The sequence below is a fragment of the Rhinatrema bivittatum genome, chromosome 4, assembly GCF_901001135.1.
Source record: "Rhinatrema bivittatum chromosome 4, aRhiBiv1.1, whole genome shotgun sequence".
Classification (NCBI taxonomy): Eukaryota; Metazoa; Chordata; class Amphibia; order Gymnophiona; family Rhinatrematidae; genus Rhinatrema; species Rhinatrema bivittatum.
In genome coordinates, this window is record NC_042618.1 from 53,803,276 (window position 1) to 53,831,117 (window position 27,842).

Here is a 27,842-nt window from a genome sequence, read left to right on the forward strand (position 1 = left end):
GTGCAATGGTGCAGTTGAAGGACCATCATGACACCCTCCAACCACTGTGTACAATTCTGGTCACCGCATCTCAAAAAAGATATAATTGCGATGGAGAAGGTACAGAGAAGGGTTACCAAAATGATAAGGGGACTGGAACAACTCCCCTATGAGGAAAGACTAAAGAGGTTAGGACTTTTCAGCTTGGAGAAGAGACGACTGAGGGGGGATATGATAGAGGTGTTTAAAATCATGAGAGGTCTAGAACGGGTAGATGTGAATCGGTTATTTACTCTTTTGGATAGTAGAAAGACTAGGGGGCACTCCATGAAGTTAGCATGGGGCACATTTAAAACTAATCGGACAAAGTTCTTTTTTACTCAACGCACAATTAAACTCTGGAATTTGTTGCCAGAGGATGTGGTTAGTGCAGTTAGTATAGCTGTGTTTAAAAAAGGATTGGATAGGTTCTTGGAGGAGAAGTCCATTACCTGTTATTAAGTTCACTTAGAGAATAGCCACTGCTATTTCTAGCAACGGTAACATGGAATAGACTTAGTTTTTGGGTACTTGCCAGGTTCTTATGGCCTGGATTGGCCACTGTTGGAAACAGGATGCTGGGCTTGATGGACCCTTGGTCTGACCCAGTATGGCATTTTCTTATGTTCTTATGCCTCAGAAGGACTGTCCTGCCAGGAAATCCTCCAGGCAAGGTTCCAATAACCTTTCTATTGGCAGAGGAAGTACTACCCTCCATCCGCTCGGACTCATCCACCTCAAACCGGTTCCAGGGGTCATCCCCCCTCTAGCAGCGGACCCCTAGACTCCAACCGGCTCCCCAGCAAGCCCCGGCCATGGGCTTTTGACTGGCGGCGAGGGAGCATAAGTCAGCTAACAGTTCCCTGGCGACCGATCCCCCAGTCGGCAGCAGGCTCTTTGGCTTCGCCTGTCGCTGGGAAGAGATATCATCGGACCGCTTGGTCCACTCCATCGTCCGCCTGGGGTACCTGCTGCAATTCAGCCAGCTCCCAGAGACCTCTCCCTCATGCCCATCGTGGGGTTCATCTGTCTATTTGGCCGTTCTTCAAGCAGACCTCTCCGCCCTCCTTACAGCGGGCGCGGTGGAACCGGTCTTTTGCCATCAACAGTTCCAAGGGTTCTACTCAAGGTATTTTCTCATTCCAAAAAGGAATGGCGGCTTGCACCATTCTCGACCTCAGGGCATTGAACACATTTCTTATAAGAGAAAAATTCAAGATGTTCTCTCTGGGCATGCTAATCCCGCTCATCTGAAGAGGAGACTGGCTTTGCTCCCTCGACGTCAAGGAGGCATCTGCACATATTGTGATTCTCCCCAACCACAGGAAGTACCTCCACTTCGTAGTGGGGAATGCACATTTCCAATACAAAGTGCTGCTTTTGGGCTGGCATCTTCCTCCCGCATCTTCACCAACTGCTTAGCGGTGGTGGCTGCTGTATGTGTTTCCATACCGGACGACTGGCTGGTCAGGAGCGACTCCCACTCCGGAGCCTTGCAAGCTCTGGCCTTGACGGTTCAGACCTTGCAGACTGTGGGGTTTGTTATCAAATTCCCCAAGTCACACCTCTGTCCGTCCCCTCAGCTGGACTTCATAGGTGCCATGTTGGACATGGCACAAGTGAAAGCTTTCCTGCCCAGGGACCGGGCGATTTCCCTTGCCTCGCTGGCCACCTTTGTCTGCAACAGCAGGAGGGTGCAGCCTGTCTTCTCCTCCTCCTGTTGGGCCACAAGGTGGCCTCCTTCCTTGTGATTCCCTAAGCCTGCCTCTGCCTTGCAGTCCCAGTAGCAGTAGGCATCTCAAAATCTAGAGGCTCCGGGCACGAACCCTCTCAGGGTATCTCTTGCCTAGTGGGAAGTCCTCCCTAATCTAGAACGTGGACTTCCCTTCCAGCCCATGCTGCCCCAGGTGACCCTCACCACCGATGCTTCACCTCAGGGGTGGGGAGCCCACACAAATGGCTTACACACTCAAGGCCTTTGGATCGCCGCCGAAGCACGTTGCCAGATAAACTTTCTGGAACGTCAGGCAATACAGTACACCTTGTGGGTATTCCTAAATCAGCTGTTATGCAAAAAAGCTCTGATCAGGATAGACAACCAGGTCACAATGTGGTACATCAACAGAGGGGCAGCACAGGCTCATTCCTCCTCTGTCAGGAGGCAGTACAGGTCTGGAGCTGGGCCCTCTCCCAAGGGATGCATCAGTGGGCGACCTACCTACCAGATCACTTCAATGTGCTGGCAGACCACCTCAGTTGGTTCTTCCAACCACACGAGTTGTTCCTCAACCCTGCAGTGGCGGCTGACTTGTTCCACTGCTTGGGTATGTTGTATGTGAATCTGTTCGCCTCCCCTCTCAATCACAAGGTGAGCAGATTCTATTCTCTAGTAGTGGGAAACCGCCATCCAGCCTACGATGCCTTCTCCTTTCACTGGGGGCAGGGCCTCCTGTATGCATACCCACCTCTCCCGCTCCTTTTGAAGACTCTGGCAAAGCTTCAGCAGGACGGGGAGAGTATGATTCTTGTGGCACCCTCCTGGCCTTAGCAGGTTGGTTCCCGCTCCTCTAGGACCTTATCAGTGCATGCATCCATTCCGCTAGGGACGGTGCCTGACTTCATATCACAGAACCAAGGCACTCTGTGCCACCCGAACCTTCAAGCATTGGCCCTCACAGTTTGGATGTTGAGTGCATAATTCTCTAGCCATTACAGCTCTCAGTGTTTCCCGGTCCTGATAGAATCCCGAAAACCTTCAACCAGGAAGTCCTACAGCTCAAAATGGAAACGCTTTTCCATCTGATGCGGAGGGCATGGGTTAGACTTGTTCTCGTGCCCTTTCCCCCGGCTGCTGGACTACCTGTGGCACTTGTCCAAGTCTGGGCTCCAGACCAGTTTTGTCAGAGTGCACCTCAGCACTGTCAGCGCATACCATCGAGGTGTTACTGGTACGCCCGTTTTGGTCCAGCTCGTCGTTGGCCGTTTCATGCCAACTGAAGCCCCCTTTTTGGCCCCGGCAGCATCCTGGGACGTCAATGTTGTCTTGGTAAGACTGATGCAGCCTTCCTTTGAGCCTCTGCAGTCCTGTGACCTGAGGTTCCTCACCTGGAAAGTTATATTCCTGGTGGCAATTACTTCCGCTCTCAGGGTCAGTGAGCTTCAGGCCCTGGTTACGTACGCAATGTACATGAAGTTCTTTCACGACCGTGTGGTCCTGCATACGCATCCCAAGTTCCTGCCTAAGATGGTGACTGATTTCCACATCAACCAGTCGATTGTTTTACCTACCTTCTTTCCGATTCCACATTCCCACCCTGGAGAATGAGCTCTCCACACCTTGGACTGTAAACAGGCGTTAGCCTTCTGCCTAGATCGCATGGCAAGTCACAAACAGTCCACCCAGCTCTTCGGGTTATTTGATCCCAACAGGCTGGGTGCAGTGGTGGGTAAACAAACCCTATTGAACTGGCTAGCGGACTGCATTGCCTTCTGCTATGCACAGGCAGGCCTTCAGCTTGCCAGCAGAGTGAAGGCTTACTCTGTGCAGGACATGGCAGCATCGGTGGGTCATTTGTGTGCAGTCCCCATCGCAGAGATTTGTCAGGCTGCAACCTGGAGTTCTCTCCACACGTTTTCAGCTCACTACTACTTTGACAGGGATAGCCATTAGGACAGTGCCTTTGGTCAGTCCGTCCTGCGCAACCTGCTCCAGACCTGAACCTAACTCTCTCTGCTCATGCTCCTTGTGGGACCAGACCGCCCCGTTTTTCCACAGCGCCGCAGTTGTGTTGTGCTCATTGGCACCTTTTTCGGCCGCTATTGGTATCTCTGGTTGAATGAAGCTCTGCAATCACCCACATGTGAGGACTACCATCCTGCTTGTCCTAGGAGAAAGCACAGTTGCTTACCTGTAATAGGTGTTCTTCTAGGACAGCAGGTTGTTAGTTCTCAGGAATCCCACCCGCCTCCCCATGATGTTGGGTTCACCTTCGGTTTATTGTTTTTCGTTTTTCACTCGTATTTTTGCTAAGTTACGAGACTTAAGGGGGACCTCATGAGGACATGCAGATAGTAGCAGGCTGGGCATGCTCAGACTGCTGGCCAAAGTTTCTAGAAACTTTGACAAAAGTTTTCCGTGCCGGGCTCCATCGGATGGTGTCACCCAGATGTGAGGACTAACATCCTGCTGTCATAGGAGAACACCTGTTACAGGTAAGCAAATGTGCTATCTGGGTAGAAGCTTATCTGAGCACTATTGATCATCAGATGGTATGATTTGTTATAATGGCCAAATTGGAGAGAAGCCAAAGCTGGCTCAAAGACTTGAATTTCTAAAATTCTGACTTTAATAAAATGGGCTAGTACCTTAAGGAAACTTCAGTAGGGTGTAAAGAGGTAAGCAAAGTTGGGAAAAAAGATGGTCTGAACTAAGTTTATCAATACGAAACGTTATAGTACTATTATATTTATCTGTTACCAATATTCCAGATTACCTGTTACGGTTTACTGTAATATGTTATTATATCTGTAAACCGGAGTGTAGGATTGTTCCAAACTTCGGTTTATAAAAGCACACAAATTAAAAAAAAAAGCTACAGTAAGAGCAACAGATCTTTGGTAGGAAAGTGAATTCAGATAAGAGAAAAAGGAATCAACATGGTTTACCCAAGAGGTGGCTGAAAAAGTAAGGGCAAAAAGATTAGCATTGAAAAAGTGCAAAGGAGTTTGCACAGGGAAGACCAAAAGTAAAATTGTAAGAATGAGAGCAGAAGAGTAAAAATGTGAAGAGGAAAAAACAGAAATGGTAAATAAGTAATTCTTTAGTGTTCATTGAAGAAGAGAGTGAAAAAGGTCTGTTTTATGTCAAGGATATATATGAAAGTAGAGTAGATAATATTCCATTTATGGAGAGTGGATGGAATTAGCAAAACTGAAGGTGAATAATAAAGCCATGGGACTAGATGGGTTGCATTCAAGGATATTATGGGAGCTCATAGAGTTTCTGGTAGGTCTGTTGAAGGTCTGTTCAATGGATTTTTGGAGATGGGCGTGGTCCCATATGACTGAAAAAAGGCAGATGTCCCTCTTTATAAAAGCAGTAACAGAGGAGGTTGGATGTTACAGGCCAGGTAGTCTGACATTGATGGTGGGTAGATTAATGGAGATGTTACTGAATGAAAGGATAGTGGAGTACCTATTAGCCAGTGACTTGCAGGATCTGAGACAGCATGATTTTACCACAGGCAGATCGTGTTAAACGAATGTGATTGATTTTTTTTTTTGATTGGGTGAAAGGGAATTAGACCATGCTCATATAATGGATGTGATTTACTTAGATTTCAACAAAGCTTTTGATACTGGTCTCCACAGGAGGCTGACAAATAAACTGAGCAGCCTGAGGGTAGGTCCCAAGATGGAGGACTAGATTAGAAACTGGTTGAAAGATAGGACACAGAAGGTAGTGGTAAATGGAATTCACTCTGTGTTGCGATTGCCGCTTGCAGGCCCTACCACGAGCAGCTTCACTCACCCTTGACACTGCTGCCGGTCAGTTGCGGCAGAGAAAGTGGCTGCTGATGCGGCCCAGTGTTGCTGCCGCTTCCTGTTCTCATCAGGCATCTCATCGCAACTCAGGGATGCTGCCACTGACCACCGATGCTGCTCTTTGACACTGCCCAAAGTGCCTGCTCATGCAGCCGGGAATGCCTCCGATGTTTGCGATCTTCGTGGCCTGACGGCTGCTGATTCCAGCTCATTCCATCTCAGCTGACAACATCTCCCTAGGTGCACACCTCTCCTGCTGATTTAAAGGGCCCATGGTGGGAAAATCCCTGCGGCCCTTCCTGATGTCGTTTTCACCTCATCTTCCTATTAACCCTATAAAAGGGCTCTTCTGTCATTCCCTTGTGGTCTTCGCAAGGATTCGCTAGCACCATCAAGGTCTTCATGTTCTACGTTCCATGTTCCAGGTCTTTTGACAGTCCCTGCGTCTTCCGTTCCAGATGTCAGTCTTCATCTTGTTCCTGAGTCTTGAGTCCTTCGAGTCTTCTTGGTTTCTGTGTCCATCTTCTAAGTTTTCCAAGCCTTTAGAGTCCTGTGCTCTAGACTTCCTGTGCTTGTTCCATGGCCGCTGTGTAGGGTGCATCACAGCTTAAGCCTCATGCCAAAGTCTCCCCAATCTTCAGAGTTCTGTGCATTGTCTCCTATCCGAGTCTTCATCTTCAGCGGTCCAGTTCAAGTCTTTGTTTTCGTGTTCCAGAGTTTCCAGGCTCCCTAGTCAAGTGTCTGAGTTTTCCTCATCTGCGAGCGTGTGGTCTGCGACCAGCTATGGCGGCTGTGTTGGGCATGTCGCGACCCAATCCTGAATCCCAGTCTTCAAGTCTATTCTTGCTGGTGCAATTCCTTGGAAGCCATCCTTTTTCCAATTCTCCGGTTTCCTAGTTCTGGTCTGGTGGAGTTTGTCCAATCAACAGATCTCCTTGTTCCTAGCTTAGTTCCTTTTTCCTCACCTGGATCCTTGTCTTCAGTTGGTGTGGATTCTTTTTCAAGCCTCGACCTCAGTCTCAAATCTGGGTCAAAGTCTCCAAAGCCTTCTACTTGTTACAAATCTTCAGAGCCTTCGTCTTGTTCCAAGTCTCCAGAGTCATCTTCTTGTCCTTAGCCTCTCTCTGTCCTGACTTGCAGGCCGTTCCCAAGCAGCAAGTTCAAAAGGGCTTTCGGAGTGGCTGGAGGGCTAACCCAGAGACCAGCATTGTGTTGTTGGGTTTCACTTCTGGTGCGTGAAGGTTCAGCGAGGTCTTCATGTTTCCAAGTTCCAGCTATGTTTCAAGTACACTCATAGCTGATCCTGCCTTCGCCTAGCCTGGGCCTGCAAACGCTTGCCCGCCCGCCATTGGCACAGCCTCTTGGATCTTCCTCTGAGTTACGGTGTGGCACAGGGGCTCATGCACTCCCGGTTGTCACACTGAGGAGAAGAAGATTCATGGAATGCTTCAGGGATTGCTTGTGGGGCTAGTTTTGGTCATTATCTTTGTGAGGGACGTTGCAGAGGGGTTAAAAGGAAAAGTTTTTCTCTATCAACAAGCAGTCATGAATTGGCCATACTACATAGGTGGTGATATCTGCCGTGCACTTTCATATGTATATGTTGCATCTGCTGTAAAACAAGTGCAAAGTATACAGATCCAAAGTAACCACATTAGCCCACCAGGAATCCTAAAAATTGGATGTCTGTAAATTGCTTTTCCCTGAATATGGCTGTAAGTAATAGCAGACATTGTTTTAGTCATGTTTTGGGGAAGCATTCCTAAAAGCATGTTTTAAGCGGGATCAGAAAATAATGCGTATAGATTCTTTCAAGCCTACTTGCATTATTAACTTGCAAAATCTACCTGCATAGAAAGCAGAGGCAAAAATCTCTAGGTATTTTGTACTCATAACAGATTTCAAAGAAAAAATACTTGTACGCTTTCTTTTTGAAACTTTATACAAAGTCCATGGGTAAAAAGTGGACTTTGCACCAAAGTAAACGACTCTGAAAATTGCCCCTCTTATTTTATCTGCCACTTGGATGCCCACTTCCTCAATCTTCAAGGTTTTCCTGCAGTTCCTCAGCTTCTGCTCATGTTTTAACTACTTTGAATAATTTAATATTATGTGCAAATTTGATTACCTCATTCATTGCTCCCTTTTCCAGATCCCTAGGGCATTCCACTATTTACCTCTCTCCTTTGAGAAGACTAATAACGTAATCCTACTGTTTATTTCCTGTCCTTTACCTGTTATCAATCCACAGTAGAAGGTAAATTTTAAAAGCCTGACGCTAGCCAAAGCAGGAAGATATGCGAATGTTGGGCTGGCGCACGCCAAGCGGATTTGAAAAGCTGCCAGAGTACACGCATGTCTCCCGCTATGCACACAAATACAAAGTTTCAAAAAAGGGGTGTGGGCATGATATGGGCAGGGCATTGGCGTTCCTGGATTTCACAGTGAAACTAGCGCATAAGTGATTACGTGCACAGGCGTGTGCCAGAGCCCCCTGCTGTGTAAATTTACTTCTGCTGTGGGTGGCATGTAAGTAATAAAATAAAAAAATCTAAGCATGTCAGCGGGGTTTTAAGGATCGGGACTAACAGGGGAAAAGGGAGGATATTAAACCAGTGGGGTTTGGAAGTCCTATCCCTTACCTGGCCGAACTGGAAACGAGGTGGGAACATTGGTAATGGCATCGGCTTGCGTGTGTATTAAAAAAAACCAAAAACCCAACTTACGTGGTGGTAGCAGCATTTGTGCCTATAGGCGCGTGCAGGCAGCCTATTTTATACCATGCGCACATATACGCGCATTTGTTATAAAATCGCCGCATCCCTAGCCGCGAGCTGACAAACGTGCACATATGTGCCCTCGTGCCTGTTTAAAAGTAACAGTCTTAGACATTGCCTCCTATCCCATGATTTTTTAAATTTCCCCAGGAGTTTCTCATGAGAGGGACTTTCACATACCTTCTGAAAATCCAGATGAACTTATCAGCCAGGTGATCTTTCTCCACATGCTTATTTACACCTTCCGAGAATTCTAGTAGATTAGTAAGGCATGACTTTTTAAATCTGTGTTGGAGGCGCACCACTAAGCCTTGTCTATCCATATGCCCAGTAATTTTTTTCTTAACTTCCATCACTCCTAGATCACTCTGGAGCCCTTTAAACAAAAATAGCCATTGCTTTGTTTACCCGCCAGTCCTCAGGCTCAGTGGCAGATTTCAATGATTAAGTTGCAGATTACCATTGGGAGGTCTGTAGTTTGAGTAGAATTCTGAGCACAATCTAAAAAAAATTGAAAGAAAATAGAAGGGCCATAGGATAATCTTAATTAAAAATATTGAAAAATGATTATACAAAGGTGCTTACTTTTTAAATTGACATTTAAAAATTTCAGCAAAGAAAGCTTTACATAGTCTGGCTTTAAAAAAAAAAATGCCATTAATAGTTCTTTAGATCCAAATGTGACAATAGGTTTGTTTCTCTTTACCATGCTTCTCTGTCCTTCATGCCTGCTATCTTTTTATTATGGTCCATTTCTCAACTACTGGAGCACAAGGTGAAAAAGAGGAACAGCAGATAGAACCAAGAAGCGGATACAACACACCTTTCTTGACATTCTCATGTGTGGGTGTACAGTATATAACATACGATGTCACAGATGGTTAAAACATTTTACCAAGAATTAAGCAGTATCCAGACGATTTTAGAGAAAACTATCTGCTGTCTTTAAAACATGTTCAAAGTGTACATGGGAAATGGTAATACTAACTCTATTTTCATTCATAAATGAATTTTAATAAAAGTCTAAGCAACGGTCCTAAACCACTGGAAATATACATGTTTTGAACAGTGTTACAACTGCCTTCTGCATGCAGTTGGATGTGTTCATATTAGAAAAAAAGGTCATAATGACTTTGCTTATATAGCATTAATAAGACAACATTGTGTGTAAAATGAGTTATGACATGAGGCTGGACATGTCTGCTGCTAGAAGAACTGATTTAAAAAATATATCAGTTATAATAATCTGAACATACAAGTGGTCAATATTTAAAACAGTTTGTGCAGCTAAATTCAGACTTAACCAGACAAACCGCGGATTTAAAAATCCCACAGGTTTGACAGACCCTGTCATAGCTGGACAAGTTTTAGCTGACTAAAAAACTTATTCAGCTATGTCAGGGTATCCTGGGGGCATTCTGGGACAGGGCAGCATTATTTGTCTGTTAGTTGGATAATGCTGATTTTCTGCATTATCCGGCTAATATATTTATTATTATTATTTAACATTTGTATGTACCGAAATTCATGTAGCAATGTTACAAATCACTTCGGTTTGCATTATAACATTAACAAGCATGTAAGAATGCGATTACATCGAACAGGGAGATAAACTTGGATCAAGGAACTGGGGCATAAAGTACAAAGAATACGATAAAATAATGAGTGTATATATATATATATATATATATATATATATATATATATAGGGGTGTATTTACTCAGCCACGCCTATCGCAATAGTACCGCATGATATTTTACCCAAAATAAAGCAGCTCATTGTTAAGTGATTTTATGTAAATAACATGGCTTATCTTAAAAAAAAAACAAAAAAAACCACAAGTCACATTACTTTTCTGAAAGTTAGCTAGAAATCTGGAGTTGTAACAAATTTTTCCGAGGGGCATTGGGATGCTAACCCACATCCTTATACTCATGGGATGCTTCTTAAAGGGCCACGATGGTCCTAAACACCCCCTAAAATGTAAAAGACACCCTCCTGGGGTCATGAGAGAACTCCAGCCACCTCTAGAAGCAACGTATAAGAGATAATAGTAAAAAAAATAAATGTAAAAGTCTTATGGTGACACCTAGTTCCCACCCACACATTAGGAGCCTGACACCCCCCAAACCCCTGGCCTTCCTTAGCGCCCCCCCTTCCTGGGCATACCTGGTCATCTAGGGGGGGCCCAGAATGACCCCCAGCCTATGGACCAGCTGCTCATTCAATTCAAAATGGAGCTTGCTGGCTGTCATATTAGGTATTCACAGATTCTGCAGGAAGACCTATTCCAGTTTGCCATAGACCTGAGGCTGGGGATAAGATTCACCTTTCAGCAGGACAATGATCCTAAATACAATGCAAAAGCAATGAAGGGGTGTCTCAGCAAGAAGAAAGGGAATGTCCTCAAGTGAGTCAGTCAAAACCCAGACCTGAATCCAGTAGAACATCTGTGGCAAGATTTGAAGACTGCAGTTCACAGATGATCCTCAACCATTTTCTTAGCTATTTGCCAAGAAAAATGGGCAAAATCTGCACCATCCCACTGTGTAAATGTGGTAGATAGTTATCCTAAACAACTTATGATTATTATGGCTGCAAAACGGGTTTCCATCAAGTACTGAGTCAAGGAGTGTGAAGACTGAGGCAGCCCCAACCCTTTTTGATTCTTAATTATCTTTATAATATTTCTATAATTGTTCTTTCTCAATGAAAGTGTAGACAAAGGATGGTCAACTTTGGTCCTTGAGTACTGCAAGCCGATTCAATTCTCATGATATTCACAATGAATATGCTTGAGATGCATTTTAATGCAGTGGAGGCAGTGCATTCAAATGCATCTCATGCATATTCAGTTTAGAAATCTTGAAAACTCAATAGTCTTGCCACCCTCAAGGACGGGCCTTGCCCAACCCTGGTATAGCTGTGTAGATAAGTGCATTTTGATTTGTACCATTAAGACAGAAGAATGTGAAAAATTTACAAGGGTATGAATATTTTTGCAAGACACTATACAAATTAAACATAGATTAAAAACCCTTCCTATCTTCAACACAACACAATAAAAACAAGACTACCAGACCTATTCAGCAAACGCCACCCAACCATCCCACAGGAAGCTCTTTACTTCTGAAGTTAGGACAAACCATGTTAATTCTCCAAATATAATCCCAGCAAAAAGGTCAAAATAGTGGCATATCAATTTATGGAAAACATTATACCAATAAGTACATTTTCCAATTTAGAACACAATCTGGGGGGAGAATAACTATTTGTGGGAAAATAATTTGTTTGGTGCTATAAATATCGGGTTATAGCCACAGAATTGTCTTCAACTAAAACCTAGGAGAAGCACCATATTAATAAATGAATTTACTTCTTAATCTGCTTCAATTGAAGACTGCATTTGTTTCTTTTATTATTTTTTTTCTTTTTTAACTGCTACTAAAATGTTCCCTTAAAAATATAATTGTCTCTTCCTCATGTTTATGCCAATCATTCATTTGTGGTCTAATCCACTAAGTACGACAATGCTGCTCAGGTGAAGGAGCCCGAGGACCCCACTGTATTAAATACATTCTAGAGCACCAATATGCTTCTGTTAACAAGATGAAATCCGCAGTGCTGTTTGGGTGAAGAAGTGCTACTAGAATGTATTTAATCAGCGGGCGATCTCGGGCTCCTTCACCTGAGCAGCATTGTCGATTTGAACTTTTTAAAACAAGCACATTGGTGCCACTGTAGCAGACGCCATTAGAATATATTCGACGTAATTGCTGCCCCGGTTCTGGATTACAACGAGAGAATCGCACTTAGTGGACTAGACCACAAATGAATGATTGACATAAACATAAGGAAGAGACAATTATATTTTTAAGGGAACATTTTAGTAGCAGATAAAAAAGAAAAAATAGTAAAAGAAACAAATGCAGTCTTCATTTGAAGCAGATTAAGAAGTTAATACATTTATTAATATGGTGCTTCTCCTGGGTTTTAGTGGAAGACAATTCTGTGGCTATAACCCGATATTTATAGCACCAGACATTTTTTTTTGCCACAAATAATTATTCTCCCTCCAGATTATGTTCTTTATATTATATTAAGGAGTTTATGTACAGGCTTTTTGTATATAGACATTTTCCAATTTAAACAATTGTTAAAAAACATCAACTCCAACAATAGGAGAAATCCCTACTCATTGATCCAGATAGGATCTAAGAACTAAATGACCCTGAAATATCAGCCCCAGCCAGAAAAGCAAACTGATATGCTTTATGTGATAGAATCCAGAAATTTAAATCCACTACCCACATTTATTTATTTATTTAAAATCTGAAAATCTTGGTGGATTACAATTCATATACTTAGTCTTACAAATAACATCAGATATGACATATAGAATCCAAATAAAATTACACATAAAATCAGCAAAACATCAAAACACAAAGTTTTGCAGGAATGATAACATTTAGTCAGCAAAGGCAAGCTTTAAAAAATGAGTTTTCAGGAGTTTTCTGAAGCAAAGAAAGTTTTTCTCTGTCCTAATCTCTGTAGGAGAAAAGTTCCACAGTTCAGGACCAGCAATTTTACAATTCTTTCTCTAGACTTTGGTAGATGGGCCACTTTCAGAGAAGGAATTTCTGGGAAATGAAACTGAGAAGAGTGAAGAGTGCGAAACGACAAATAACTCTCTAATACTTTGGACAAGCACAAGGTGGAGCAACCATGAACTGCTTTAAAGATAAGAATCAGAATCTTAAACGTATGCACCAACCAATAGGAAGCCAGTGGAGGTTGGGTAATACTGGAGAAATGTGGGTACTAAAGGAATAATCAGTTATTACGCATGCTGCTGAGTTCTGGATCAGTTGAAGTGGTCTGGTGTGTGATTTAGGCAAACAAGAAAGACAGCATTACAGTAATCAAGGGAAGACAGTTCAATAGATTGTTACCATGCGAAAGTCATAAGGAGAGAGGATTAGCATTAGTGGCTTCAAAAGATTTATTTATAGCATGAGGATTGAATCAAGGAAAAACAGAATAAAAAGACAATGCGGAGTCTACCAAAATCCCTAGATTGCATGCTTGAACTTTAATGGGGATTGAAAATCCTTCAAATGAGAAGCAGGCAGCGAATTCCAGTGGTTCTGTGTGGGAAAATAGGATAATCTTGATTTTTTGGAGATTCAGGGTGAGATTGTTGTCCAACAGCCAATTCTTTATCCAAGCCAGACAGGAAGATAAATTACTGAAAACTTAGTCAAATGTAGATACAATAGGAAAAAAGAATTGTATGTCTTCTGCATAGATTTTAAATGACAGATATCCAATCATCCTACAATACTTAAAACTCACTCTAGCTATTCAAGAAAGTTAATCATCCATAACTTCTATGGAGCTCCCAGCAACACAAATAACCCCATGTTTAGGAGCTTCTGAAATCTCGTGTATACGGAGATGTGTCTTAAATCTGAGACCATCGATTTCCATAGTTTGGGATCAACTATGGAAAACATTTTTTGCCTTAATCTTAACAATTGTAATTCAAGTACAGAAGAAATAATGAGTAGGGCCCCCTAATTAGATCTCAACACCCTTGTGGGCTCAATATCAGTTCAAATTGGACTGGAAATATTGTAGCCCAATGCCTTTTACAGCTTTAAAAGTCAAAGCTAATAACTTTGAATAAAGGAATCTGAAATAACTTATTCAAGGCTTCACTCTTGAGAAAGGAATCCAGATATCCAGCTTATTCCTGTCTCTCTTCAATTACTAGCGTACACTTTCTTTTTTTGTATCAGTATTTATTTAAGTTATGGATAGTGTTCATAAATGCTATCTTGGTTGAAATGTCTAAATGTTAAAATTAAGCAGTGCTGCTGTTTCCTTTTTTCTTAGTGTGTTATATTATTCTGCTATTTTATTTCAGCTATTGGAATTATTTGACAGTGAAGATCCACGCGAGCGGGACTATCTAAAAACAGTCTTACACAGAATTTATGGCAAGTTTCTTGGTCTTAGAGCATTTATCCGAAAACAGATTAACAATATTTTTCTACGGTAAGTAATTAAAAATGATTTGGATTACGGTCAGGCACACACATTACCAGGAATAAAAATATTTCACATGCGTAACCCCTTGCCGCTTTGCACTTTCAGTATAGTCCAGTGGAGACCATGTTGCTGGGCCATAGAGAGGAGAAAAGGTTGTCTCACAAATGAATAGAAGCCCCAAGTGGTCACAGAACTTCTCCTCCTTCCCATTTTACTTGGGATGTATCTGGAGAATCAGGAACATACCTTCATAATCACTGCATCTGCTGTTCTTCCCCCACCTTGCTTCCTTTCTAAACAGTGTGTGGGGAAGGGAGAAAATTAAGGACACAGGGGAACACTAGGGTTGCCAAGAGGCTGATTCACTTTTAGTTTGCCCCATTCAATCCAAGTACTTGTGATCTTACTTTAGCTAGACAAATTGGAACCGCAAGTCCACATATGCAGTGGGGCAAAATCAGGACTGGATCAGACTTTCATGCTTGATCTTAGTGAGGTGGCAGATATAGAGCACACAGTCCGATTGGTTCCTTGAGCTGCCATCTGGTGGCCACTGTTCCTGTAGATAGTCCAAGAGTCTTGAACATTGAAGGATGATAATGAAGATAGAATAGAAACATGAGACAGAGGTGGAGATGTCATGGTAGAAAGGAGAAGAGGGAGATAGTTGAATATGTGGAGGAGGAAAAAGATATAGAAATGAGAGGAAATGGGGTGAAAGACAGATAGCAGCAAAAAATTTGGAAAGACAGAATATAAGTATAAGTATTAAAAATAAAATTGTGATATGTGTAAATAGTGAAAGGATGATAGGAAAGGGGAGTTAGAGATTGATGGTCCACCTTACTAATGAACTCATGATATTTTAGGTGCTTAACAAAATGTGACTGTCCAGCAAGCTTTTTCTATAAGCAATGTCTGCTAATATTATTTCAGATTGTTTTATAATTTTTGATGGGATTTTTAGGGTTTTTTGACTCCTCTTTTTCTATATTTTTGTTGTTTAGCTACATTGGTTCTGATTTTATTCTTTAAATTTTAGAAGTTTATTTAATTGGCACTATATATTAAATTATAGAACATATTTTTATGCAGATACTGTGTTCAGTTATTTTTAATGATCTGAATATTTGCTGTTGTGTTATTTTGATGATTTGTCTTTGATATGCTGTGTGTATTTTATTGGACTCTACTGTGTCCAAATATGGAAAAGTGACCTATTATGCAAATCAGTTTATTACCTGTGGGTGCATAGTAAAATAATGCACGTTAAAACATGTAAATTATAATGCAGACTCATTAATGCGAGAAATTTAATTACATGGCAGGGAGGTAGCGGTAAGTATTTTTACATTAACATTAGCAACGGTCCTTGGTCTAGGGTCCCTAAACCGTGGCTCCATCCAGAATTCGGCCAATGCAGACCCCCCAATCTGGCCATTAGGTGTTACCATTGCAAGATGAGACTATCCCCATCAGGGACTGTGAACACAGCCTGCAGCCTGGGAAACAGAAGACCTGATGTGGGAGTCAAAGCTAGGTCTTGCACATGGCAGTGTCACCGAGTCACCTGACTGGCTCAGCAATGTCTGTTTTAAAACCTATGGGGTAGATTTTCAAAAAACGCGAATAGGCGTACTTTTGCTGGCGCATCAGGCGCAAGCAAAAGTACGCTGGATTTTAGTAGATACGCGCGGAGCCGCGCGTATCCACTAAAATCCTGGATCGGCGCGCACAAGGCTATGAATTCTGTATAGCCGGCGTGCGCCGAGCCGCGCTGCCTACCCCCGTTCCCTCCAAGGCCGCTCCGAAATCGGAGCGGCCTTGGAGGGAATCCTCTAATGCCCTCCCCTCATCTTCCCCTCCCTTCCTCTATCTAACCCACCCGCCCGGCCCTGTCTACACCCCCCCCCTTACCTTTCTCCGGGGATTTACGCCTCCCGGAGGGAGAAGTAAATCCCCGCGCGCCAGCGGGCCTCCTGCGCGCCGGGCCGCGACCTGGGGGTGGGTACGGAGGGCGCGGCCACGCCCCGGACCACCCCGGGCCGTAGCCACGCCCCCGTACCCGCCCCCAAAACGCTGCCGACACACCCCCGAAACGCCGCGACGACCGGGCCCGCCCCCCGACACGCCCCCCTCGGAGAACCCCGGGACTTACGCGAGTCCCGGGGCTCTGCGCGCGCCGGTAGGCCTATGTAAAATAGGCTCACCGGCGCGCAGGGCCCTGCTCGCCTAAATCCGCCCGGTTTTGGGCGGATTTAGGCGAGCAGGGCTCTGAAAATCCGCCCCTATGGGTATGATTTTTTTTTTTTTTTTTGTAGGTGGTATGGGATTTCTAAGCCTGGAGTATATAAAAAGAAAAAAGCTCTGCAGTTCTTGAACTAAATTATGATAAACTAGTTACATAAAATAAATAAATAAATAAATATAAATATAGACAAATATATATATATATATATATAGTTGGTAATGTTACCCTGAGACCTTTATCTTTGTATACAAATTCATATGTTTTTTCTGCAAATGTATATAAATTCAAATCAACTAAATGGAAAACATTTTATGCCCTGTAAGTTGCATTTATCAATTTTATTTTTATATTTTTATAGGTTTGTATATGAAACAGAGCACTTCAATGGTGTAGCAGAATTATTGGAAATATTAGGAAGGTAAATGAAAGTTTATTATGCAAAACGGTTTCAAGTCGGTGCCGTACTAGCTAGTGTCTTCAAAATGCTGACTTGTCTATGCATCTCTGTTTCTGCTTCTTTAGATCTTAATACTAGTGCTTCTTTCTTTTCTGCACCAGTAGGTTTTATTTTTCATAAGCTTAGTCTCTTTAGAACTAAAAGATATGCAACTTTTATTATGGCCCTGCACCAGTTTTTAAAAATCTTGCCAAGTTTATTGTTCAGCTGTTTGTTCTGTGTTCATAGTTAACATTCATTTGAGTCCTTGTTTTTACATTTTTTTTTATAACTGAATTTGAAATACATTCATGTGAATAACTAAATAAAAGAAAAAATCATGTTATGCTTCCAATCACTTAAAGAAAAAAGGAAACTTCTAACAGCAGAAGTATTCTAACAAGTCTCTAATTTAGCAAAGCGGGACATCGAAAAGGAAATAAACTAAGACCCTGCATATGGTTCTGATGATGGTTAGCACACCAGTACCCAGATACATGTGGACTGTTATATACAAATAGAACAAAACAAACAAACAAAAAAAACCCCAGATGTGGGATAAAAATAATTTATATGAAAAAAAACCTCTTATTTAATATGGCGTCATATGACTAGTGCTGAATAATCTCTGTGGAAGAAACTAACATATATGCACTTAAATAGAATCGTCCACCAATAGTGAACATCTTTAAAATATTTTTTTGCAATTTTGAAAAGGTTTTAGCTCATAGAGCAATGATACTTGTGACTCAATAGAACACAGTTCATGATGTTAAAAATACATAATAAAATCACACACTTTGCTTAGTGGCCTTTCCCGAGGTCCAATAGTTGCTTCCCAAAGTCCACAGTTGTAGTCTCTTAAGTCCAAATGCCCTTTTTCCAATTCAAAATTGGTTCAAACATAGAAACACAAAAACCCGATGCTAGCATTTCAGCACAACAGTTTCCTGTCTCAGGTAACCACTTAACTGTGCCCACAAACTAACAGAATAGTCTTTGTAAGCAAACAGGTCTACTCTTGTTGCAGCAATGCAAAGAATGGCTTCTCAAGTTGTTGATTCCCGGGAACAAAACACACGCAAAGGACGGAATTTAAAAACATGATGGACACCATAATCTCATTTTTTGACACTCCTGAAACCCATCAGCCCATGAGATATGAATTGTCCCATCAGTAAATTTTCTTTGAGCCATCAGTAAATTTTCTTTGAGCCAGTGAGGGTGACATCTGGAAACATGCAGCAATGTATTTCTATCTAATGGCTTCTGATACAACAAAAATACAAATTTGTTTACTATAGAAATCATAATATCCAGAAAAGAAATAGAAACATCCTATTGACATGTGTGAATCATGAATTCATATCACATTGATTCAGCCAAGTTACAAACTGATATAATTCTGACAGTATGCCCTTCCAGATCATAAAAATATTGTCAATATAGCACTGCCAAAGTTGTATTTTGTCTTTGAAAGGTGAAGAGTATATCCATTTTGCTTCAAAGGCAATGTCAAATAGATTAGCTGCATCCAGAGCCATAGTGGCTCCCATGGCTGTTCCTTTTGCCTGCAGATAAAACTGCCTGTCAAACATAAAAAAACCTATTCTTAAGAGCTAGAGTTCTTAAGAGATTTATAGGTAACTTATTAGGTGATGGTCGACTATTCAAAACTTGTTTAATAACTTTGATCGCTTCATCTTGGGGTGCATTAATATAAAGGGTTTCAATGTCAATAGTAACCAAAAAACATCCTGTTAAATAAATCTTCAGGGAAAGACTGCAGAGTCTCGAATGTAAGATGCTATTTGTGATACAAAAGATCTAAGAAATCGATCCACAAAAATGGAAAGGGGCTGTAAAAGAGAGGAAATGATAGGATGACCCCGGAGGCTGTTGTAATTATTTAGGGACTTTAGGGAGCAAATAAAAGACAGAAACTATAGGAAATTCAGCTTTCAAAAAATTCATTTCTTTGGTGATGACAAAACCATCTCCCCAAGCCTGATCACATAATAGTGTGTACTTCCTGTTTAATCGTATTAGAAGGGACCTTGGTTTTCATTTTTTTGCCCTGGAAATTTCAATGTTATAACAAAAAATATTAGTGGAAAAATAACTGTTGTAAAATCATTGGAAAAGTATTTTCCCTCTGATTTTATTTTTTGTTATAACTTTGAAATTCCCAGGAAAAAAAAAAAAGCCTCAAAGCGAAGGTCCCAACATATTAATTGGATCTTCAGACAATGACAAATAACTGCCTTAACGCCTCTCAGACATATTTATCAGTCCATAATAATGATAAAGCCACCTTTATCAGCTAGTTTAATGATGATCTCAGGATTATTCTGTAAAGAAATTAGAGCTTTCTTTTCTTCAAAAGAAAGATTAAAAAAATGTTTACTGATGTGTCAACAAAATGAAATCCTTCTTCACTAGCTAATAAAAAGTAAAAATTAACCACCTTGATTGTTTTCTGTACCATGAGTATGTCTTGAACATCCAAGACTGTTTTACCAGCAAATTATTTTTAATTGATAATAATCTAATAAAGCAACACAAATGCACTTCAACCAAAAACTTGTTTATGCATGTGGTAGCATTTCAGGTACTTTGAGGATATTCTGCCAAGTTCTCTTTTCCTTGGAATGGGACTTTACATATTCTGTTGTTTTTGATGGTGTCATCTTGTATTTTGTCCAGTTTCTACTATTCAAGCAGTCTTGCTGAATGAAACGTTTGACAAATGTTTATGTAAAACATGAAGAGATCCATATTCAGACACAGTCCGTATAGCAAAGTTAGGGCCGGATTCATTAAGGCTTTTCTCCCATTTTGTGTCTGTGGGGAAAAACCGTTAGTGAATCAGGTACTTAGCCGGATCTACATATCCGGCTAACTTTGGAGTTTAATCAGTAATGCAGCTGTACAATTGAATATAACCGGCTATCTTAAATTTAGCCAACTAACTATAGCTGGCCAACTTTAGGACAGCTCTTTGATCCAACCAGACTTCGCTGGCTAAGTCATTTGGTTAACTTTGAATATCAGAATTAGCTGGTTAACTTCGCTGGCTGACTCAACTCCTCCCAGTTACACCCGCAGAACACCCCTAGCTTATCTGACTAAATTCTAGCCACCTAACTTGTTAGCTGGCTAGAAATTAGCTGGATAAGTGCCCAATATGGACCTTGAAAAGTTTTTGCTGGCTCTGTGGCTTGGTCATTCCATTAGGTGTGGCAATGCAGGAGATTTGGGCTCATATCTACTGTTGTTGGCTAATTGGGCTCTTGTGTGTCACAGGGTGACGCACGCAAGCTGTGAGGGGAGGTGGTAGAAAGGTGGCTGTCTCTACAATGGTGACCTGTGCTGGCAGAAGACTTCCTCTTGGCCCTTGAACAATGAAAGAACTCTAGTTATCTAGGCACGCCAAGTAGGATATAATAGGAGTAAAAATTAAAGCTTCGCTAAGTTTGACCTCTGTCTGAAGATAGTGTTTCATTCCCTTATTTTGACATAAGCACCATAGGTCTAAGTTACACTTCGTTTGGATGCCGAACATTTCCTTCATGCAGGGGGAGCTGCACAGTGGAATGCCTTGACGTGCTAGATAGCAAGGCTTGAACTAGTCCTGAAGGAGTTGATATTCAAATGGTTTGTCTGGTTAAGTTCCAGCCTTAGCCAGCAAACCACAGGCTTTCAAAATTCCTATGTTCTGGCAACTGTAGTTAGCCGATTAAGTCTTGGGGTGTTCTAGGGCAGAGTTAAGTTAACTGATTACTATTCAGAGTTATCTAGTCAACTTATCTGGTTAAGTCTGGTTGTACCAGAGAGCAGTCCTAGAATTAACTAGATAAAGTTGTCTGGCTAGCTCGAACTTTATCCAGCAGAGCAGTTAATCATCAGCGTTCCGCTGAATATCCTAGACAAGTTATCCTACTACTTTTAGCTGGATAACTTGGTTCATCGGCTAACTGAATATGGACCTTGAAATGTAAAGTATTTGGTCAATTATTTTTCTCCTGCTTTTAGGTAAGGCAAATGTATGCTTGGTGGTTAGAAAGACAATATTACTCATACGCTTTTCTCTCTTGTTCCAGCATTATCAATGGTTTTGCTTTACCTCTTAAAGCAGAACATAAACAATTTCTAGTGAAGGTGTTGATTCCATTACATACAGTCAGGAGTTTATCTCTCTTCCATGCACAGGTAAGATTCTAACTATTAGCTTTTAAAGTATTTGAGAACACGAAGGCAGCTGCAATAAACCTAAGTTTAAAAAAAAAACAGGTTGCAGGAAGATTTTTTTTTTTAAGTAAATGAAATACTTGAAGATTGGTTTTTTTTGTTTTTTTTCCCCTGCACATTGCAGTTCTGACAGATGAAAGCAAATATTTATTTGTATTTCTAATTCCGATTGGTTATAATCTTCTGTTCTAGTTGGCATATTGCATAGTACAGTTTCTGGAAAAAGATCCTTCACTCACAGAGCCAGTAAGTATTGCCTGCTTCTGAACATCATGTTACGCTGTGCAGCTGTGAAATAAACTTTTGACTTTTTGCTTTGCCTTTTTTTTTTTTTTTTTTTTTAATTTAGGTCATTAGAGGTTTAATGAAATTTTGGCCAAAAACATGCAGTCAAAAAGAGGTAGGTTCTTTTTTCTAAAGAGGCATGAGTAGTGTGATTGTGCACATTACAGATTATGAGGGTTCTGTTCATTAACCCGAAAACACATGCAGCCTTGAAATAAACAGGCTATGGATGGGTAGGGGTGTGTGTGTGTGTGTGTGTGTGTGTAATAATATTTTGGTAACTATATAAGTTCCATACTTGCCAGTGGTTGTAATATATATGGCAGAATAGAGCTAATGGGTATTAAATATTCTCTGAGGACAAGTAGGATGGTAATCCTCAGACACGGCTGACATCATCAGATGGAGCCCAGCCTGGGGCTTTGATCTCAAAGATTCTAGAACTTTCAAACATGCCTTAATGAGCATATGCAGCTGTAATTATCACCCTGCCCCCCCTAGGCAGAATCCTTCAGTTTCTTTTTTTCCCGCAGAGTCATGTGGTCGCAGGAACTGTGTGTGTCATGGTATTCGACTTTGCTCTCTTCTCACAGTTTTGTAATGTGATTTTCTCTAGATCTGCAGCCTTTTTTTCTTTTCCTTTATCTTGTGGTAGTTTTATTTTCTTTTTTTCCTCTGTCTGCGAGCTGCATGACAGGCCTTAATCGCTGTGCAGACTGGCAGAGTCTAATTCTATCTCTTATTAAATAAATACTGAATTTGCAGTTTAGTTTCTATGTCTTCTCCTTGTTCTATCTGTTTTTGTACCTCTGTCGGCTGCTGGCAGGACTGATGGAATGCGGTTATGGGTGATCCATTTAGGCCGCTGAGCCTGGGGACTCGCCTGCGTTCTACCCAGGCAGGAGTTCCATGTCATTTCACAGATCAGTCTGCATCGATGGAGGTTTGGACAGTGAAGAGATCAAGGGATCATTCCTTTGGGGGGCAGAGCTCATTCTCCCCACATTCAAAGGAACTAGTCTCCACAGGCAGGAGCCCTGGATGACTTAACCTTCCCTCTTGCTTGCCTGTGATGGCAGTGCAGACTCCTTGTGAGAGAGGGTGAGCAGGATCCTGGACAAGCAGCTTGCTGCTGCACTTTCAGTGCCATGCCCAGTAACTGTTGCCCGTGCACACCCGTGCCAGTGCACCAGTGGTCTGACACATCGATGTTAGGACCGCGTTGGGATCCAAGACTGCCATTCAGCACCACGATCACCCTTGACACCATCAAGATGCGGGACTGCCCTTGATGCTGTAAGGACCATCGAAAGCGCCATGCACACTTCAAGCGCACTGGATGGACCTTCGATGCTGTAAGTGTTGGCAGGTGCCATAGACACATCTGGCGCCTTGGGCCTCAATGCGGCGGAGTGGCAGCACTGGCCTCTAGTGTCGCGATATGGACTGTGTCAGGAACCAGGACTGCCATTCAGTGCCATGGTCACTCGTGATGCCATCGGAGCCACCCTTGATTCCATCAACATCCTCAATGCCATCGAGGTGCATGGCTGCCATGGAGGCCAGCAATGCCATTCATTTCCACTCTCAATGATGTTGAGCACCATTGATGAGGCACCGGGATTGCCATTAAGCGCCCTGGTTGTCCTTGAGGCCATCAACCACCAGGGCACCTGAGAGCCTTCAGGTGACAGGAGCTTCGGACCTTGGATGATTTTGGTGCGGTCGAGTGGCAAGGTTGCCATAGACCTCTGAGGCACCTTGGAGCGCCAAGGCATTCAGGATCCAGTGTCCTCGAGGCTCCTTTACACTGTCCAGGCAGGGCACTGAGGGGCATCGGGCTGTCCCATTATTGGCCTATGGCTGTCGGGCAGCATGAATGCCGCTGATATCAAGGGCCCTGAGCCACAGGGATCGTGGGGTATCGGAGGCCCCACCAGGCTTCGTGCACAATCAGTGCTAATGAGTGCTAGGGTTGCTGTGTTGGCGATCATCAGCCATAGCCACTGGCGAGGGACACCATTGAGGTTATGGTATCGACACCCTTGGGAGTATATTTGAGCCAAGGGCAACCATCAATGGCGCCTGCAATCGGTTTCCTTGGACACCAATGCAATGCGTCGATGCTGTGTTGGGACCTCAGAGCTTCTGCCTTCAGGAGCCACTGGCAATCACTGATCCCTCAACATCTTCAAGCACTGGGGTCTCCATTAGTGCCATTGGGTTGTCAACATCTGCAGGTGCCTGGGGCACTGTTGATGGCACAGTGTATCTGCGAACCAGTCAAGCCTCAACACAGTCAAAGCTCTGGGCGCAGCAGCATTTGGTGTCATGGATTTGATCCATCATTGGTGAGCGCAAGAGCACAAGGGCCCTATGGGCACCGTCACTATAGTGGGCACCAGTGGATGCTTTTGGATGCTGCAGGACACTACTGCAGTACACCATACTGAAATTACATGACGGAAAGTGTATGCTGAAATTACATGACGGAAAGGATGGTGAGCCATTCACAATCTCATTTCAAGGGTTGTGTTCAGCTTCTTGGAGTGTTATCAAGTACTGGGGATACCATGAAGGTGATGTCATAGACCGTCGCCCACCACCACACCATAATCAGCGTGGTACTGGGGATGCCGACATTGCACTATTCCTATTGACTCCGTTAGACGTTAGTCAGTCAGTCAGAGCACAGCATACACTTCGGGTCATCTACTCCTCCAAGTGCCTCAGGCAGCATTCTCTCTGGTGTTGCAGTACACAACCATGCCAGGGTTCTGCCATCATCACTTTAAGATATCAGCTTCCTTGAATGTTCCGTATCATAGGGTGCTAGGGAACACTGCCAAGGAAAGCGCTATCACACACTCTCGGGCTGATACAGTACCAACGCGTAAAAAAATAGTGCGGCAATGTCTGTGATTGTTTTTGGCAGTGCGCAGCCACAAACTCTTAACAGGTGGTGCTTGATCCTTGCTGAGCCATGGGATTCAACCCACAAGCATGATGAGTGGGTTCATAGGTGCGCTGCCATCCGCAGGATGGGGCACTACTGTATGAGTATTGGTCATCGCACTTTTACAGTGGAGGGCACTATTCTTCCAGTTGCCCTCTAGCGTATGTGTGTGTTTTCCTTGGGGTGAGCTCAACAGTTTATGCGCTGCAGCCACAGGACTGACCTAAGACTGCATTACCAGTTGAATTCCTGTGGTAGTTTTTTTTCTTTTTGGAGGGCTTTCAGGCCCCAGCTGATTTTTCGGTTGTCTCGTGACACCAAAGGAAACTATGTGGTCTTCGTCCAAGAGTTCTTCCCTTATTTGCTTCTCTAGACCTTTTCCTATACCCAGGAGGTTCTAGACCTACGCATTGTCAGGATTTACTTATCCAAAACCTTGCTTGTAATATTTTCCATGATGTGGAGTACATTTCTTGCTGGCATTCCCCTGCCTTAGGCACCTCTGCTATGTATCGGGGCCTTGTATCTGTCTTTCCTATGGTTTTCCCTTTGTAGAACCCAGCTCTTTTCCCGCCAAGACCCCTTTGTGGGTCATCTGCCTCACAGGCAAAAGGGGGAGATGTGGTGCTTTCAGCACTGTGTGGATTCCTGCTTTGTCCTGCTTGCACAGTGAATCACCCATGTGAGGACTACCATCTTGCTTGTCCTCAGGGAAAGCAGAGGTGCTTACCTGTAACAAGTGTTCTCCAAGGACAGCAGGATGTTAGTCCTCACAAAACCCACCTGCCTTCCCTGGGAGTTGGTTTCTCCATATATTAGCTATATCATGGACTTAGGGACTCTGCCCTAGGGGGCAGTATGATAACTATAGCTGCTCAGTAGGGTACGTTTGAAAGTTCTAGAATCTTTGAGATCAAAATTCTGGGCCGGGCTCCATCCGATGATGTCACCCACTTGTGTGGACTAACATCCTGCTGTTCTTGGAGAACACCTGTTACAGGTAAGCAACTCTGCTTTCTCAGTCGACCAGCAGTCATAAATTAGCCATTATATGTGGATGATGTCTTCCAATGGTGCTGACACAGACCCAGCTTTCAGAGCTTGAAAAAGACTTTACTGAGCATGTGTGAAAGTTCCTGCATTCTTATGCTGCCTCTTAAGTCCCTCATTCTTTCTTTATCGGAGCTACCACATAGACTACATCGTCTCTCTCTCTCTCTCTCTCTCAAATATTTTCAGTGTTTGGTTTTGTACCTCATTGTTGTTTCTTTGCTTTTCTATATTTTTTTTCTCATGCCTTGGTAGCCTCTCAAACAGAACTTTTCAGTTCTTTAAAAAAAAAAAAAAAAGAATTTAGGAAGAATATGAAGAAATACAAAGGCTGAGAAATCAGCACTCAGCAGCTTCAAGACTTTTATTTATGGGCTCTGGCTATCCATCTAGGAAACATGCCATTTGCTATCACCGCCTGGGCCTGGATCATGATTCCTCCAACTGCTACAACTGTGGTCGGTGTCCCCTAGAGCACAACAGCAATGTGCGTGGATGATGGAGACCCTAAACAAAGGGCTGGGACAGTAAGAGCCCCAAGCCTAGGCAATGGAGCCACTCCACATACAGATGCAAGCCATTGTCGAGCTCTTGACGCAAAACGTCAAATCGTGAATTTTCCCCATCTCCATTCTGCAAGTACCGGAAGGTTTCCCACCTTCCATAGCACTGGTTCCTGGATCCACCTCCAGTCAGGGATTGAGCATAGTACTGAAACCTGCAGCGCCAGTTGAGGCACCGAGAACAGCACCCAAGCAATGCAAAAAGATTCTGTTTGGAGGCTGGCTTCTTTGGAGTCAGAGAAGTCAGCACCGTTGACACAAGCCTCTGCCAAATTGGGCCCCTCCTCATTGCTCAGGTGGGAAATTGTCTCTTCAGCATAGGACTTTTCATCCTTCAGGATGCAGAAGGTTCCAGAATGCTGTTTTTGTCCTCAGCATGAAGCTTGCACTCTTAGACACAGTCATTCCACTTGGCGTAGCATGCCAGGACACTGTCAGTTGCATCAGAGCAGAGCGCTTTGATATATAAGCCTAGGAATCCCACTGCTGAAGCTAGGGCATGCCAGGAGGTACAGCTGGCACTGTCCATAGACCAGGGTCCCATTCGATGGGAAGTATTAATGCAGTGTGCACAGATCATATTGGAGTCAGATGCTTCCCAAGCAGAATTCCTCCATGGCTGTACAGACTGCCTTTAGTGATGATGAACCAACCTTGGTTTGCGAAGACTGTCCTCCATCTCCAGCCCAGACGGGTTTCTGCTGTCAGAGTTGGTAACCAGAGAGGGAAATTGAAGCTTTTCCTGTCCAAAATAAAGGAAATTTTTCCCACATAGTGGGGCTGTCCAGGATCCCACACCAGTGCGTGCATATCCTCAAGAACTTCTGGAGTTTTGAGTAAGTCTTCACCATGAGGTGGTGGATTGTTCTCATCCATGGGAGTCCCCTAATGAGTTGGAGAGGGATCAAGCAGACTTTTTCATTCTGAGTTCTTACCAGATATTTCCCTCTCAGAATAGCGGAAACCTTCCTTTTTTGGGATCATGTCTTAATGTTCCCCCATGGTCAGAGAAGAAGGAAGATTCTAGGAAGATTCCTTCAGATCTCCTTCCTGACTTACTTTGGTATACTCCTCTTTTGAAGGATCACTGCTTACTCAGGTTCTTGGATAAGCTGGCAAAAATGCTGTCCATTAGTATCAGGAAAGAAAAGGACCCGAGAACAGATGCCTTAGGGCATCTTCGGTTCCTTCAGCTTCCAGTAGATTATGCTATTATCCCAGTTCACAAACTCTTTAATGACCTCCAGGTAAGGATGTAACATCATGCCTGCTGATGGCCTGGAAACTGGATTTAAAATACAATGTCCAAGTTTCCCCAGGTGTTGGGGTTGTCCAACTTCTCCACTACTTGGTAGTGTTGAAGTCAGCACTGAAACATAATAAGTACACCAGTGATCATTCCATCAAGCCTCCTGGGAAGAACCCAAAGACATTGAACATGTCTGAAGGAAAAAGGATTTCCAAGGGTCCATGCTGAGTGCCTAGATCATGGCTCACCAACTCATCATGTGCAGTATTAACATGAATGTGTGCAAAAAGTAAAGTCTCTGATAGATTTGCAGAGCCAGAGCAGGTGGATTTTCACAGGGCAGTGGAGAAATATGAAAAGACCTCAACTATTTCACTTAAGCTTTTTATATTATGGCCAGGACTTCA

General features: G+C 43.0%; 1 protein-coding gene across 6 annotated transcripts in view; it reads left to right on the forward strand.

Annotated features, from left to right (window-relative positions):
- Positions 1 to 27,842, forward strand: part of PPP2R5E (protein phosphatase 2 regulatory subunit B'epsilon) — a 261,379-nt gene that overhangs the window by 163,339 nt on the left and 70,198 nt on the right. For 5 of the 6 annotated variants that reach the window (XM_029598137.1, XM_029598133.1, XM_029598132.1 and 2 more), the window contains exons 6-10: positions 14,270 to 14,400; positions 17,004 to 17,063; positions 21,185 to 21,293; positions 21,525 to 21,578; positions 21,682 to 21,732. In XM_029598137.1, the coding sequence (XP_029453997.1) occupies positions 14,270 to 14,400; positions 17,004 to 17,063; positions 21,185 to 21,293; positions 21,525 to 21,578; positions 21,682 to 21,732 (405 nt within the window). The remainder of the gene's footprint in view (positions 1 to 14,269; positions 14,401 to 17,003; positions 17,064 to 21,184; positions 21,294 to 21,524; positions 21,579 to 21,681; positions 21,733 to 27,842) is intronic. The other variant, XM_029598136.1, reaches the window with a different exon arrangement.